The sequence below is a fragment of the Polypterus senegalus genome, chromosome 7 (assembly GCF_016835505.1).
Source record: "Polypterus senegalus isolate Bchr_013 chromosome 7, ASM1683550v1, whole genome shotgun sequence".
NCBI classification, from domain to species: Eukaryota; Metazoa; Chordata; class Cladistia; order Polypteriformes; family Polypteridae; genus Polypterus; species Polypterus senegalus.
The window spans coordinates 189,000,906-189,015,050 of NC_053160.1; the positions used below are offsets into that span (position 1 = coordinate 189,000,906).

At 38.7% G+C, this 14,145-nt stretch overlaps 1 protein-coding gene across 1 annotated transcript in view; it reads left to right on the forward strand.

Annotated features, from left to right (window-relative positions):
- LOC120533083 (inactive ubiquitin carboxyl-terminal hydrolase 53-like) overlaps positions 1 to 14,145 on the forward strand; it is a 134,786-nt gene that overhangs the window by 99,961 nt on the left and 20,680 nt on the right. Inside the window, exons 10-14 of the mRNA XM_039759738.1 lie at positions 329 to 497; positions 1,224 to 1,385; positions 2,351 to 2,500; positions 3,906 to 4,623; positions 12,294 to 12,361. Of these exons, the coding sequence (XP_039615672.1) occupies positions 329 to 497; positions 1,224 to 1,385; positions 2,351 to 2,500; positions 3,906 to 4,623; positions 12,294 to 12,361 (1,267 nt within the window). The remainder of the gene's footprint in view (positions 1 to 328; positions 498 to 1,223; positions 1,386 to 2,350; positions 2,501 to 3,905; positions 4,624 to 12,293; positions 12,362 to 14,145) is intronic.

Genomic DNA, 14,145 nt, shown 5'->3' on the forward strand with positions numbered 1-14,145 from the left:
GGAAGTTTTTCTTTACACAGAGAACCACAGACCCTAACCCTAACCCTAAGCAACCAAGTAGTGTGGGAGACAGTAGGACTTTAGGGACTTTTAAAACTCAACGTGATGTTTTTTTAGAAGAATGAAGTGGATAGGACTAGCAAGCTTTGTTGGGCTGAATGTCCTGTACCCATGTAGGTTGTTCTAATGTTCTAATAAAAAGTATAGCATGTGTAAAATTGTAGTACATCTGAATAACAAGAAATTCATACTAAGCATTTGCATATTTGGTATATTGTATATGTGATATTCTCTTTATTAATTATTTAATTTTATTTTCTCACCCAAGGTTGGAACTAAATGGAAAGATGTAGTTTCAAAATGTTCCAGAGGCCACTTTCAGCCGCTCTTACTCTTTTATTCAAACCCTGACGGGACTGCGGTGTCATCTGAAGATGCGCTTAAACAACCCATTTTGTGTTCTCATTATAAATGGCCACTCAGTGAAGAGATTTCTGGTAGGTTGTCTATAAGACCAGCCATAGATTATCCCAAGTATTTAAGAAAGTATTGGCTGTTTGCATTGTGATCAGATAGTAAGTGAGAGAATAAGTATTAAAACCTAAAGCTAAGGGATACCCTGCTCTAAAAATCCATATGAATTAATATTTTACTTTTCATTTTTTTCTGATTGTGGGCGTTCATTTTAACCAAAGTTATGACCTAACATTTTATCTAAAGTATAACAGTTTTAATACTGGCTAAGTATGGAAAGTTAATTGTATTGGAGGGTCTTGCAAGTAGATAGACACATTATGTGAATGTTGAAACGTTTGTTTGCTGATGTGTTTCCCCATAAACTCTAACTTTTCCGATGTCCTAAAATGCCCTTATGGGAAAATGGTCTAAAGTCAAGTTGGAATGTGTGGTTTGACTGTTTTTCCATCTGGAAGGTTTCTTAAAATGAAAAGCAAACGAGTGCCACTTACCCTGACCACTTTGGCTGTGTTTGATCTGTTAGTTGCAGATTATGGCCGGAAATGTCTAATTTTAAACAGCAGCACATATTTTATTGGAATTTAATTGTAAAACAAAGTAGATTTTAACAAACGTATTTTTGCATATTTCAAATATTAAGAAATTAGTGTTGTGTGCTATAATTCATGGTAATTATTAAGAAATGCGCTTAAAGCATGAGGGTAGTTTGGCTTTCCTATACAAGATTCTCATTTATTTGAATGCAGGAAAGGACATTCCAACATCTGGGTCCAGAAAGCTGGAACCTCCAAAAGAGAATGGAGTTGGCCTATTCTCAAGTCAAACCAGCTTCAAACACAAATTACAGATTTCTTCTAATTCTGGATTTAACAGAGGGACTGGTCAGACGAGTGGAGGCAGAGGGCCAGGTAAGTGGGGGAAAACTGATCATCTGTCTTTAATAAAATAATTCCGGATTGTAATGCAACGTTAGGACATAATTATACAATTGTAAATTTGACATCTTTTTTGTTTCTTAAACACAAATGTAACACACCATAAAAGCAAAAATCTTCTGTAAAAAGATGTTTGTTTCCAAAATTTACAAAAGCCCTGAGTGGATCTAGTGTTGTGCTTTCAACATGTTAAAGTTGTTTTCCCTTCTTACATTTGATGTATTTAAATGGATTAGGTTACATCAAATTGCCATCTTTATATATTGAGATAATCTAGTTTTTCTACATTCTTTTTTCTTTGTAATATTTAGAATTAATTACTTACTGTGGGTGTTGCGTATCCTAGATTAGCTGTTCTAGTTTTTCAGTAATTCTGCATTATGTAATTTACTTAACCCGATAACTGCTAAATATTTGGTGAGTATCTGCACTATTGCAGCCAAAGCAATGCATGGCATATTTGGAAAAAGCTTTATTGATTCTACTTTTGTTTAAAGATTAATACCTGTAATCCTCAAACGTGAGGTTTGCAGTACATGTACAATTGTGTTTGTACTGTTGACACTTTTTTTGACATGACCTGCAGAATCTCATCGTCCAGGTCGTTCTCCTGTATATTTGACAAGTGAGAGTACTGCTGGAGAGGCCACTTGTTAATCCTGAACATGCAAATTACCCTCAAGGCCTCTTTACAAATATGCCGAATAGCTTATCATTTTTTGGTTTAAAGTTATAATCAGTTATATATAGAGTTTTTATTGAATTTTAGGCACATTAAGTGGATTGTTCAAGGTTAAGTCTATAATTCACTGCTTTTATTTTGTTGATTCAAGAGTCACACCCTAGTTGTAACATTTCTATCTACACTGCCCTAACAATTCTAGCCTTACTGCTGTTTACTTTCTGTTATCAATCACAGTTAAATATTTATTTTGTAGTAAAGATCATTTCCTCCGATCCAAGGAGTAAGTTGGGTGAGTTATCAAGAGAATGTGCACAAAAAGCTGGACAAGTTAAGAACCAGCCCCGGATTCAAAAGAAGGAGTTCGAAAGAGGGCAAAGGAGACCAGAAATGGGCAGAAGTCAAGGTAGGTCACAGATAGCATTTAATATATACATTTTAAGCCTAACATCTAAATCTTATTCCTTGCACATCCACAAGGTAGCACTTTTCATAGATTTCAAAATATTTAATTTTGAGGGTCTCTATGTTGCTGTTCTCAAATGTTTTACTTCTCAGCATTAGGAAATCTTTATAAATAAAATCAAGAGCTGTTTATTTGCCTGTTTTTCTGTTTGTTCACTGGTCCAACAAAATAAATTCTCGCAAAATTTTGCATTGGCTAAAGTATAGGCAACATTGCATAGCAGCAGTGAGAGGGGTTGTTGTGGGTTTGGCTGAGGCAAAAACCAGTACTGAGGCAGGAACCACAATATCTCATTGGGAAACTGCTGAGGCTGATGGGAGATCACTGACATCAGCACGCTCAGCCACAAAATTGTGTACTGGCCAAAGCAAGGTGTTATCTAAGACCACAGGTACTGTGTTTTCTTCTCAGTTAATAAGGAATAACAATTTTATTGTCTCGCTGGATAACAGGGCGGCACGGTGGAACAGTGGTAGTGCTGCTGCCTTGCAGTAAGAAGACCTGGGTTTGCTTCCCAGGTCCTCTCTGTGTGGAGTAATAAACCGTCATTAAAGAAAGCTAAGTTATTTCTCCTATGTGATTTCTTACTACTGTATCACTCTTTTATCAGGCTTATTCTGCTTCAACATTTTAGTGCCTTAGGAAAGCTACCAGCAACCACACAACCAAAGTCATCACTGACAGAAAAAATAAATTGCATCAGCATATTGAGTCGTGTGAGAGCAGCAGTGAGGAGACATATGAGAATATACAGCTAAAACAAATACATCCGTTGACACCTGCATTACTAGCATGTGTCCTGATTGGATAACATTTGGGTGCCTTAATAAAATGGGTGTAGATGCACTGGTGATCCGAGAGGACCTCACTAAACCATCCAATCGGTAGTAGCGACAGGCGGTGTGTACAAAGGGCAGGGACTTAATCAGTGCGAGCTAATGACCCACACTTACTGGGAATTCCACGTTCATGGGGAACAATTGCAAGCCCCAGTCCCCATCACGAATGGGGTTCAATGGCCACATTTGGAGCGAGTCAGAAACAGATAGCGATCGCGTTTAATGTGAGTGAAAATTTTCCCAAACGTTTTCCTCTAGTAAGATTTCAGTCATAAAAGTATCCTGAATTCTTTAATCATTGTACATTTCTTGTGTTATTTTCAACAGTGCCCTCACAAAACATGTTATCAATAGATAACGTTTGATTGTTTTAGTCTAGAAAAGTAATAGTGGTGGTAATTTACAGTCAAACAGAACGAGGCTCAGGATCTGCACTGGTATTTGGAAGGCTGTCTGTTCAAATCCCGTTACTGCCAAATTAATTACTGATTCTTACTTTCTCACAGATTTGAATTCAGACAACAGAATGTACTCCAAGTCTGCATCACCCCCTACAGAAAATGGATTTAAACTATATGTGGATCAACGGTTGTATGCAAGTCAAGGTAAAGGTTCATCCCGTCCAGAAAAAATGCCCCATTTTACAAAACAATCCCAGGACAACTGCTTTCCAAACAATAGAGTACAAGTGCTGCCAAGCTCCCCAACACCTTGCCAGGTTGGAAATGAACATTTTAGTGGCTATGATACAGACAGCAGTCAGGACTCCAGGGCGAAGAATAGTTCAAGTCGCAGTAAAGCGAAGGCTTGGAAGCCCATGAGACAAACGCTCAACGTTGACAGCGTATTTAGAGAGAATGAGAAGCAGCACCAGAGTCCTCGGCACAAGCCTGCATCCAATGAGAGAGTAATGAGCCCCAAACAGTGGCCCAGGGAGGACCGAATGCAGAAAAGCTTAATGACCATCTATGAGGATGAACAGAAACAGGAAACGGGAAGCAAGAGCTCACTGGAATCTGATGACAAAGGAAACACAGAAAAAGATAAGACTACAGGTTCGTTGATCCTGAAAGTCCATACTGATAGTTGGCAGATGCAGCGAACTGAATCAGGGTATGAAAGTTGTGACCGACTCAGTAATGGTTCTACAAATCTAGATTCTCCTGTTGTTGAAAATTCCATCTCCTTGGACCTCAAGTGTATGCCAGATCATCAGACATCCAGGTACGTTTTTTTTTTTGTTACGAATCTTAAGTTGCATTTTAATTTTAAAGTTGTGTTTTGCTCAAAGCAGGCGTGCAGACCTAGCAATTCCTTGCCTGTTTGCTGTGCATATTTCCCGCTTATCTCTATACAGTAGATACACATTCACTTGATAGAACATGCATTGTAGGATAAAAGTGGTAACCATAAGTTACTTTGCCAAGCAACTCAATGTGTTGCGATTTTTATCTTACAATCCCATGTTGTATTAAGTGTATACTAAGGGTGTGTCTGGGTGTATATGTGAACATGCCCTGTGGTATACTGGTGTTTTGTCCAGGTTCCTACTTTGTTCCTAATTATTCCAGAATAGGCTGTTGATTTTTTTTTTCCGCCTGACCCTTTAATGGAAGAGGTAAGTTCTGAAAATAGAAGGATATTTTACTCGGCTGTTTCCCTCCGTGGTTAAAAATAAAAAAAAATTGTCTGAAATAAAAAGCACAAGTTCTTTACTTCTTGATTATCATAATTCTGTGTAAAGACTGGGGACATGAAACTGTGATGCTTGAAGTTCCTACAGCAGGGGTGAGAAAAGTCAGTCTTGGAGGGCTGCAGAGGCTGCAGGTTTTTGTTCCAATTCAGCTGGTTAATTAGAAAACAATCTGTTGTCAATAATTTAATTTCATGGCTTGTTAGTGCTTTAACTGTACCATGTCAGGTCAATCTCACATCCAAGATTGTTGTTTTCCTTTCTAAGGATATCATCCAAATGATTTGAAGTTGAAAACAGATGTAATTCTCAGTCCTTCACTTTCTTTCTCTTTACTTTCCTTCCCAGTATTTAATTAAACCAAATAGTGCACAATAAATACACACGGGTGTAAATGGAAACAAGCTAAATGGAGAAATGCTGGTTTCTTTTGTAATTGGCATTTTATATATAAACGTCTACGCATGGAAGTGTGTGTGTCTGTCTGTCTGGCCTGGAAGTATGAGGATACAGCATGAAGTTCAAAGAAATCGACTCTGTCTCCAAAGTGAAACTGCCGAGAATGAGAAACTCGCTTAGCCACTAATACACAAGCGAGGCGAGCACATCAGCAAAACAAACCTCCGAGGAGACAAACTCACTTAGCCGCTTATAGATAATGGAGGCGAGCACATCAGCAAAACAAAACTTCGGAGGAGATAGAAACTCACTTACTCGCTAATATACAAGTAAGGCGAGCACATCGGCAAAACGAAACCTCCAAGGAGACAGAAACTCACTTACCCGCTACTAGACAATGGAGGCGAGCACATCAGCAAAGCGAAACCTCCAAGGAGACAGAAACTAACTTATCCGCTTATAGATAATGGAGGCGAGCACATCGGCAAAACAAATCTGCAGAGGAAAGAGAACCTCGTTTAGCTGCTAATACATAACCGATGCGATTGATTGATTGAAGTGCCAGAATCCATTGTTTCTAGGAGCCCAGGCTTTTTACAGCACAGGCTTACATAGCTAGTTACTAATAAGGAGGAATTAAAAACCGAGAAAACAGCTGTTTAAGACTTAAATAAGCAATAAGGGTTCAAAATCTTAACGGGCAAGACAACTGAAATGAAGCAAAAGTGCTAATTGAGCAATGAGTGGTTCTTATTAAGCAGTTAGGTTAGTACAAAAACCTGCAGCCATTGTGGCCCTCCCGGAACGACTTTGCCCACCCCTGTTCTATAGCTTTGGAACCGAGTCGGGAGGAAGAAGACAAAGCTTGCTGGGGGGAGCGGACGAAGAAGTGGCAGAGTGAGACTAGAAGTGGAGACACAGGGTTTCAAAGTGTTTTATTATTGTGTGCTGTTGTGTGACTGTGATTGTGCTGTGGGAAATGCTTAAGAGAAGCGTTTTACATGAATGAAATCCTCTTGTTGAGTGCAAATGGCATCCGAGCCTGTCTGTGCTGGGTGTTCGGGGAGCTGGAGCGCCTTTTGTTGGCCACAATTTTTACATCGTTTTGACTGGCTCGTGTCTATACCTTTTATGCACTTGTTTTTTATTATTATTTTTTTTTAACATGAGGAATTTCATTGAATCACTTATTTTTTCTGACGCTTCATTTAAATTTTCATTTTCGATTTGGGCCGTTTTCTTCCGATGGCAAAATGTTGATTCCTGTTGTCAGGATGTTCCTAGTAGGGGTGTGTCCTCGCAGACCGGGATCCTGTCAATCACGATGCAACAAGATTAAAGAGTAATTTTAGTTTCACTTCCTCTAAACTGATTCCATAACCCTTCTTTGCTGTTGAATTGTTAATTTTGTTATGATCTTCTGATTAAGAGCTTTGCTATTGTTTTTTTTTTTTTCTTTTCATTTTGTGACTTTGTAAAGCGACTTTGGTATTTGTTTGTTTTGACCTCTTGGTTCTGAACATTGCTTCATCTTTTTTTCCCCAGTTGCCTTTACACTGTTGTGCCATCTAGGCATAACAGTAACAAAATTAACTGTAGCCAAAACAAACCACAGAAACAAAATCTCTGGGGGGGAAAAAATTAAATTAAATTAAATACAGAAAAATATATGTATAAAAAAAAGAATATTACAGATGCCTATTTTATTAAGTTCTGCATACCACATCTGTCTCTTAACTTCTTTTTTTCTTCACAAGCCTGAAAGGTGGGCCTGCATAATTAAAGTGATAAACTATGGTGCTATCTCAGCTAGAACTTGTGTATTCTACATAATGACATAAGTGGTGTCTTCATTAGCATGAGTACGCTTAATTCCACAGAAGGGAAGGGGCGATACAGCACTTGAGCCAGTATAATGGATGACATTCTTCTTGCAATAAGGATTGTGGGGGGGAAAAAACATTAAGAGAATGCTAAAAAATAGTGGAAAAATTTGTGATCACATTTAAAGGTTAAACACAAAACATGCAAATCTGTGCATTGAAAGGAAACCGGAAATGTCATTTTCTGTCAGTGTGCTATTGTCTTAAAGAAAGTGTGTGAGCTCGTGTGTGTAATAAGTGAGCTGGTGTAAGAATATAACACAAAGCTGATGTGTGGTTCAATGTCATTGGTGAGTCGATGTAAACATGAAGACAGGACAAGAAGAAGATTTGTCTTGTACTGTGTTTGCTTGGCAGCAGTGGCGTAAGCAAGCAAGAGAGTGAGAAAAAAGATGTATTTTAATTGGTCCAAGACAAGTGAATACCTGCATTCAGTTAGCAGAACTATAACAAACCTTTTGACTGATAATAATATATAATAATATGCGCACAATGAGTCTTTAATACATTTATTTATTAAAAAACATGTTTCAGTCTCAGAGTATATATGGATACCTTTACAGTATGTATGTATGTGCCAGAAGACATTCAGTACAAGTTGGCAGATGGTGTCTCATCTTATGATTAGTCCCACACTGTTGCTGCAGGGGTAGTCTACAGTGTTTGTTGTACAAGGAAAGGGTGGATGCTGAAAAGCTGGTGCAATAATTTATTCTTAGTAAGTGTTTCAGATATGAAGAATGTACCTGATGTATATGTCTCCCAAGGTGAAACAAGTGTCAGTTTGTAAAGAGTAGTCAATTAATAATTAATTACATTTATATAGTGCTTTTCTTGCTACTTAAAGTGGTTTACATAGACAGAGGGGAGCCACTTCAACCACCATCATTGTGTAGCACCCACCTGGATGATGAGACAGCAGCCATTATTGCACTGGTATGCCCACACACATTAGCTATTAGGTGATGAAAGGAAGAGAGGGAGAGAGACAGGGGGATGATTAGGGGGGCAGAATGGCCAGGCCATAATGAACAATTTAGCTAGGACATTGGGATGAACTACTCTTTTCGAAAGACGACCAGGGATCTTTAATGACCACAGAGAGTCAGGACTTCAGTTTTATGTCTCTTCCATTCCAAAGGATGGTGCCATATTTACAGCATAGTGTCCTCATCACTGCACTTGGTCATTGGGATCCACACACAGACCACAGGGTTGCAACGGCCGACCACTTACCCAGAGCGGCCACTACACTACCAAGACTCTTCCTTGGATAACCTGAGGCTTCTTTATCTAGTAACAAGACATACTCCTTACAGGTTGTCTTATTTTTCCCAACACGATGAAATAACAAACAAACAGTAGACAGATATGTAAAACCAAATATGGATATATTGACAGTAATAGATATAAATATATATGAGGACTGACAAATATTCAATAATATGTATATGTGTGCACAAAACAGCACTATCCTAATGCCACCAGAGTTCAGAAACCTCACAATATGAAGATGAAAAGGATGACTCGGCTCCTGATTGATAACTGTGCTGCCCACAACAAGCTTCCACATTTAGATAATGTTTGCTTTGAATTCCTCCCACCCAGTTGCACAGCAGTGCTTCAGCCATTGGATTTGGGCATCATTCGCTCCCTGAAAGTGTATTATCACAAGGAAATGCTGAGAAAAATTCTCATCAGCATAAATTGCAGGCAGGAGGAGATTAAAATTAACGTGAAAGAAACTGTTGAAATGATTGCAAACGCCTGGGCGCAAGTTAAAGAAAGCACTGAAGTAACAAATACAGAATCTCATTACAACGACATTTTCACTAACAACAAAATATTTTTTAGGTACCTGGGAGTTCGTTGTAATGGAATTTTACCTGTATACAAATATTTACAAAGATCCCTCCCTTGCCCCTAAACACTAACTGAACAAGCACTAACACAGATGAAATGATAAATGGCGGTTGGATGTTGGCTGGTGTGAAATCTTGCTTCCTCCCAACAATACAAAAAAAAAAAGTGACCTCACCGTAATTGTCCTCGGCAGTGGTTGGCAAAAGTCCAAACCCTGGGGTTTCTCGGTGCTGGTTGTTGTGTTAATAATCCAGATCCTGAGGAAGCAAGTAATGGACTGGTACAATGTTCGAAATTGATTTGAAATATGCATAAAATTATTCTTTTCCTTCCTCTGTCTCTCTCTCTTCGCCTCTCTTTTGCCTTTCGCTCCTCTTGTTTAAACGCAGAATGTCTCGGATGTAACTGGTGCATCCAACAGGTGATTTCTGTCTCTGGGCTGCGGTCTCCCTCCATCATCCTTTCCCTTTTCACTTACGGGGACGAACATTTACTGATATACACATATAACGGACAGTAAACGGGACGATGAAACTAAATGAAACGCAACTCGACGCAAACACCACAACGTGGTCTCCCATGGAAGTACTGCCTGAGCCCAAACCTGCTTAGCTTCAGGTGGATGACTGATTCTGAAGTGCAGGTGGTATAGCTGCTGACAAGACGTTGAAGCGTAATTCAGAGCTTAGCCAAGTTTGTAACCAGAAGGTCCATCCTATTGTATGTCAAGTCAGAAACACAAAACCAAACATTTGGTGCGAAAGCATGTTCTGTTTTGTGAGATTGTTTTTCTTGTTTTGTTTTGATCTCTTTCAGTACTTCATATTTTTTTTAACTTATTATCAGACCGATGTCTATTCCCAAGATGACTTACAACATGTAAAGTTCAATCAGTTACAATTCCTTGTTTTTCCAGTTGAAGTATAGGCAGGTGAAATGACTTGCTTGTGGTCACATGGTGTCAGTAGTAGGATTTGAACCCACAACCTCAGCGTTCAAAGTCTTAGGGTGTAATCACACAGAATTTCATATCAATAATCTCTATCAAGAAATCACTGTACAGGGGGTCCTCGGGTTACGACACAGTTCTGTTCCTACAACACTGATGTAATCCAAATTTTGGTGTAAGTCGAAACACACTCTAGTCTAAGTCACTTGCCTATATTAACACATTTGCAAAATCATAATCTAGAACATAAAAACACAAAATCTAAGCCTGAGAAAAAAGAAAAGGACATAAATATACTGTACTGTACACTGTACTGTAGTAACAGAAAAAATGAGTGTAAAAATGGTTACCTTTATTCCTTCTCGTGTCTCAAGTTTTTATGGGAGTGAGTGTTGTAAACTTGAAACTTTGTATGTCGAAACGTTGTAACCCGAGGACCCCTTGTATAACCAAAAATCACGAGTGGCAAATTATATAGTTTCTAGCTGCGATCTTAAATAACCAGGAAGTGCACACTATTGACCTTTATGCCTGTTACATTGAGGATATGACAGCACCCGTGCAACATTTGGCACCTCAGCACCACACTGAAGAGTGTGAAGTTTATTTATTTATTTATTTTTTTTTTTTACAGTGGCCGGAGTGCCAATCCTGCCACCAACCCCAGAGTTTTCCCTGCAAGTTGGAGGACCTTCTTGCAGGGCTGGGTGCAATTTAATGTCATACCCAGGACGGCACAAAAAACAAAAAAATAAATAGAATAATTATTTCACTAAATGCTACCAAACCACCAAAAGTCAATTCTGGTTGAACTTTGTATTTCACAAGTTGAAATTAGGTGAGAGGTCAACGTCATGTCACAAGTGTACGTATGTATTCAGATAGCAAAGTTGACAAGCCACACAAAATTTTCACAAAGCAGCAACACCTATAAAAATTAATAACAAACATCACAGCAACACGATAATTAACTATAGAAGTGAGAAAGACAGGCTCAAACAATAGATTGGGAGCACTGCTGTAGTATTAAAAAACACAAATGACATAAATCTACCGTAAAGGACACATAAGAATGTCACAAAAATTCAAAATAAACCTATATATAACAAAAATGTTGAATAATAACCGAGTTACAGCTGAAGAGTACAATGAAACCTTGGATTGTGAGTAACTTGATCTGCGAGTGTTTTGCAAGACGAGCAAAAATTTTTAATAAACTTTAACTTGATAAACGAGCGAGGTCTTTCAGTACGAGTAGTACGTATACGCTCTGTCTGCCGAGCGTCACGTGATCACAGTCGAGCTGACGGTGGTTCTCTGTCTCGCTGCGGGATTGTGGGTAATCGTCTCCCATGCTCAGTCTCAGTCGGCATGCCTCACTCGTATATTCAACATCCGTACGAGCATATAATGTTTACCACAGCATTGTGACCACGTGTGTGTGTGTGTGTGTGTGTGTGTGTGTGTGTGTGCGCGTAAAGCATTTCTTATTTTGCCTGTGAGTGATGGATCTTTATAAGCACAATGCAATGTCACATTTCCATGAAATCCTCAAAAGGAGGCAAAAGCAACGGTCATTGGATAGGTTCCTTGTTAAAGTCGTAAAAAAAGAAAAAGATTCCAGTGAGCCAACAGACAGCAGTGATTCCTTTAGTTATAGTGAAAGTCGTCCTACATAACCCTCCTCCTCCTCCTCCTCCTCCTCCTCCTCCTCTCGCCCCCCTCACACCACGATTCTTGTGAAAGGTGAAGTGCAGGTAATTTGTTTTATCTATTTTTACATTATATTTTGCATTAATCATTTTATATGAATATTTTTGGGCTGTGGAATGAATCGTCTGAGTTTCCATTATTTCTTATGGGGAAATTCGCTTTGATATACGAGTGCTTTGGATTACAAGCACGTTTCCGGAACGAATTGCAACTCGCAAACCAAGGCATCACGGTATATTAAGGATATGTAAGTGAAATTAAGGCCCACTGTTTTTTAAAGGAGGGCTCCTGTAAATATCAGAAGTGATATTTTTTAAACTTCACACATAACACATTTTTTAGGATGCTGTAAGTTTAACAAGAAGCTCATTTACAATTCTGTTTCCTATTGCAGAGATCGATTTGAGCAAAGAATATCGGATTTCTTGATGTCTGCTAATATACATTCTGCAGTTTCACAAGGTAAGCAAAAGATTACGAGTGCTCATATGTGAACAAATTCTATACCATTTTGAGATTACAGCATCAAAAATTGATAAGTAGTAATGGTGTCTTGTTTCAGCATGCTTTACTCTGAAGTAATCTGATATGTAGTGGTGATTGCTTGGTAAGTATTATAGTTCAGCAGCTAAGCAGTTTATTGCTGCTGCAAGGAGACCACATTTCCGTAGTGCATTAGCTTCTTTATCTGTAATGCAGTACACAGTGTTTGTTCACTCTTGCCAAGAAAGCAGAGAATAATCCTGTCCTGAACAGGAATTGGCACATATTTACTTCTGCCTCCAGGAACGGACTTAATAAATAAAAGCCCCGTTCATTTTAAAAATTACAGAATGATTTGTGGGAATGTATATTGCTTTTGCAAGTAAAGAGAACGTAGGCTTGATGTCAACATGTATTTGATTCTGCATTAAAACAGAGGCAGGGAGCCTTCACATCTAATTAGAATTTGAAATTCCCAAAAATACGGAATATGAGGGCAATCCTTTCAACAAAGACGGCCAGATGTGTTTTCAGATCAACAAAATGAAATTGCTCTAATGTTAAAATGTGCCACCTTTTTGTGTAAAGGTCCTCCATTTCTGGCTTTTAATAATGTGGTGTTTGAGGATTTATTGTAATCTATTCAGTGGCGAATCACCATACTGTGCGCTATCTGTACTGTCAAATCTGTCTCACACCACAAGTAAACAAAGGTTATTTGTGTAGCTGTTATGATCCAATTTAAAGATAAAGAAACGATGAGTTCATTTAAAATTATACATGGGTTGAGAGAATCAAAAGTAACATTATTTTTTCTCCTGTCTATAATTAATCTGTTTTTAGTAAATATGGCCTTAAAGCTGTGGAGTTTATCATTAAGCTCTGTCTTTGCGTTTTTAGGGTATTGTTATGTGTGCTTCATGTGCAGAATTACCCCACTTTACAATTTTCTGTTCAAGTGTTTTTGAACAACCCTTCAAAGCAAGCATTCTACAAGGCACGCTACAAAGCCAATAATATACAGTGGGAATAGAAAGGAATCCCCCCCATTCAAAATATTCCCATTATTTTCCTTTATGGCCCTAAATTAAACACACACAAAAAATATTTCTTCCCAGCTTTGCTTACTCAGTGCAACCTCTAACATCCAAGTGAAAGATATCATAGCTACAGTTCAGAAAAATGATAAAAAATCAAAAACAAGACCTACTGAGATTAATAAAGGATCACCCCCCCCCATGTCATTTTGTTGACCACCTTTTACTTTAATGACAGCCTTGAGTCTGTTGGGATTCTTCTCTATCAGCTTTGCACACCTAGATTGAGCCCACTAAATATCTGCCCCCTCTTCTTTACAGTTTAACTGTTCAAGTTCGGTCACATTGGATGGTGGGCGTTGGTGGTCTGCTATCTTCAGATCTTTCCATAGATTTTCAGTGTGATTTCGGTCTGGGCTCTGACTGGCCACACCAGGACATTCACTTTTTTCTCCTTCAGCCACCATGTGGTCAATGTTGCTGTGTGCTTCAGGTCGTTGTCGTGTTGAAAGGTGAACATTCTGCCCATCTTCAACTTTCTGGCAGAGGGTAGCAGGTTTCCCTCTAGAATTTGACGGTATTTTGCCCCATCCATTTTTCCTTCTACCCTAACGAGAGCCCCAGGCCACCCACAACAAGATGCTGCCCCGTCCATGCTTTACTGTTGGTATGATGTGTCGTGGATGGTGAGCTGCATTGGTGTACCGTTTGGTGTTGAGGCCAGAT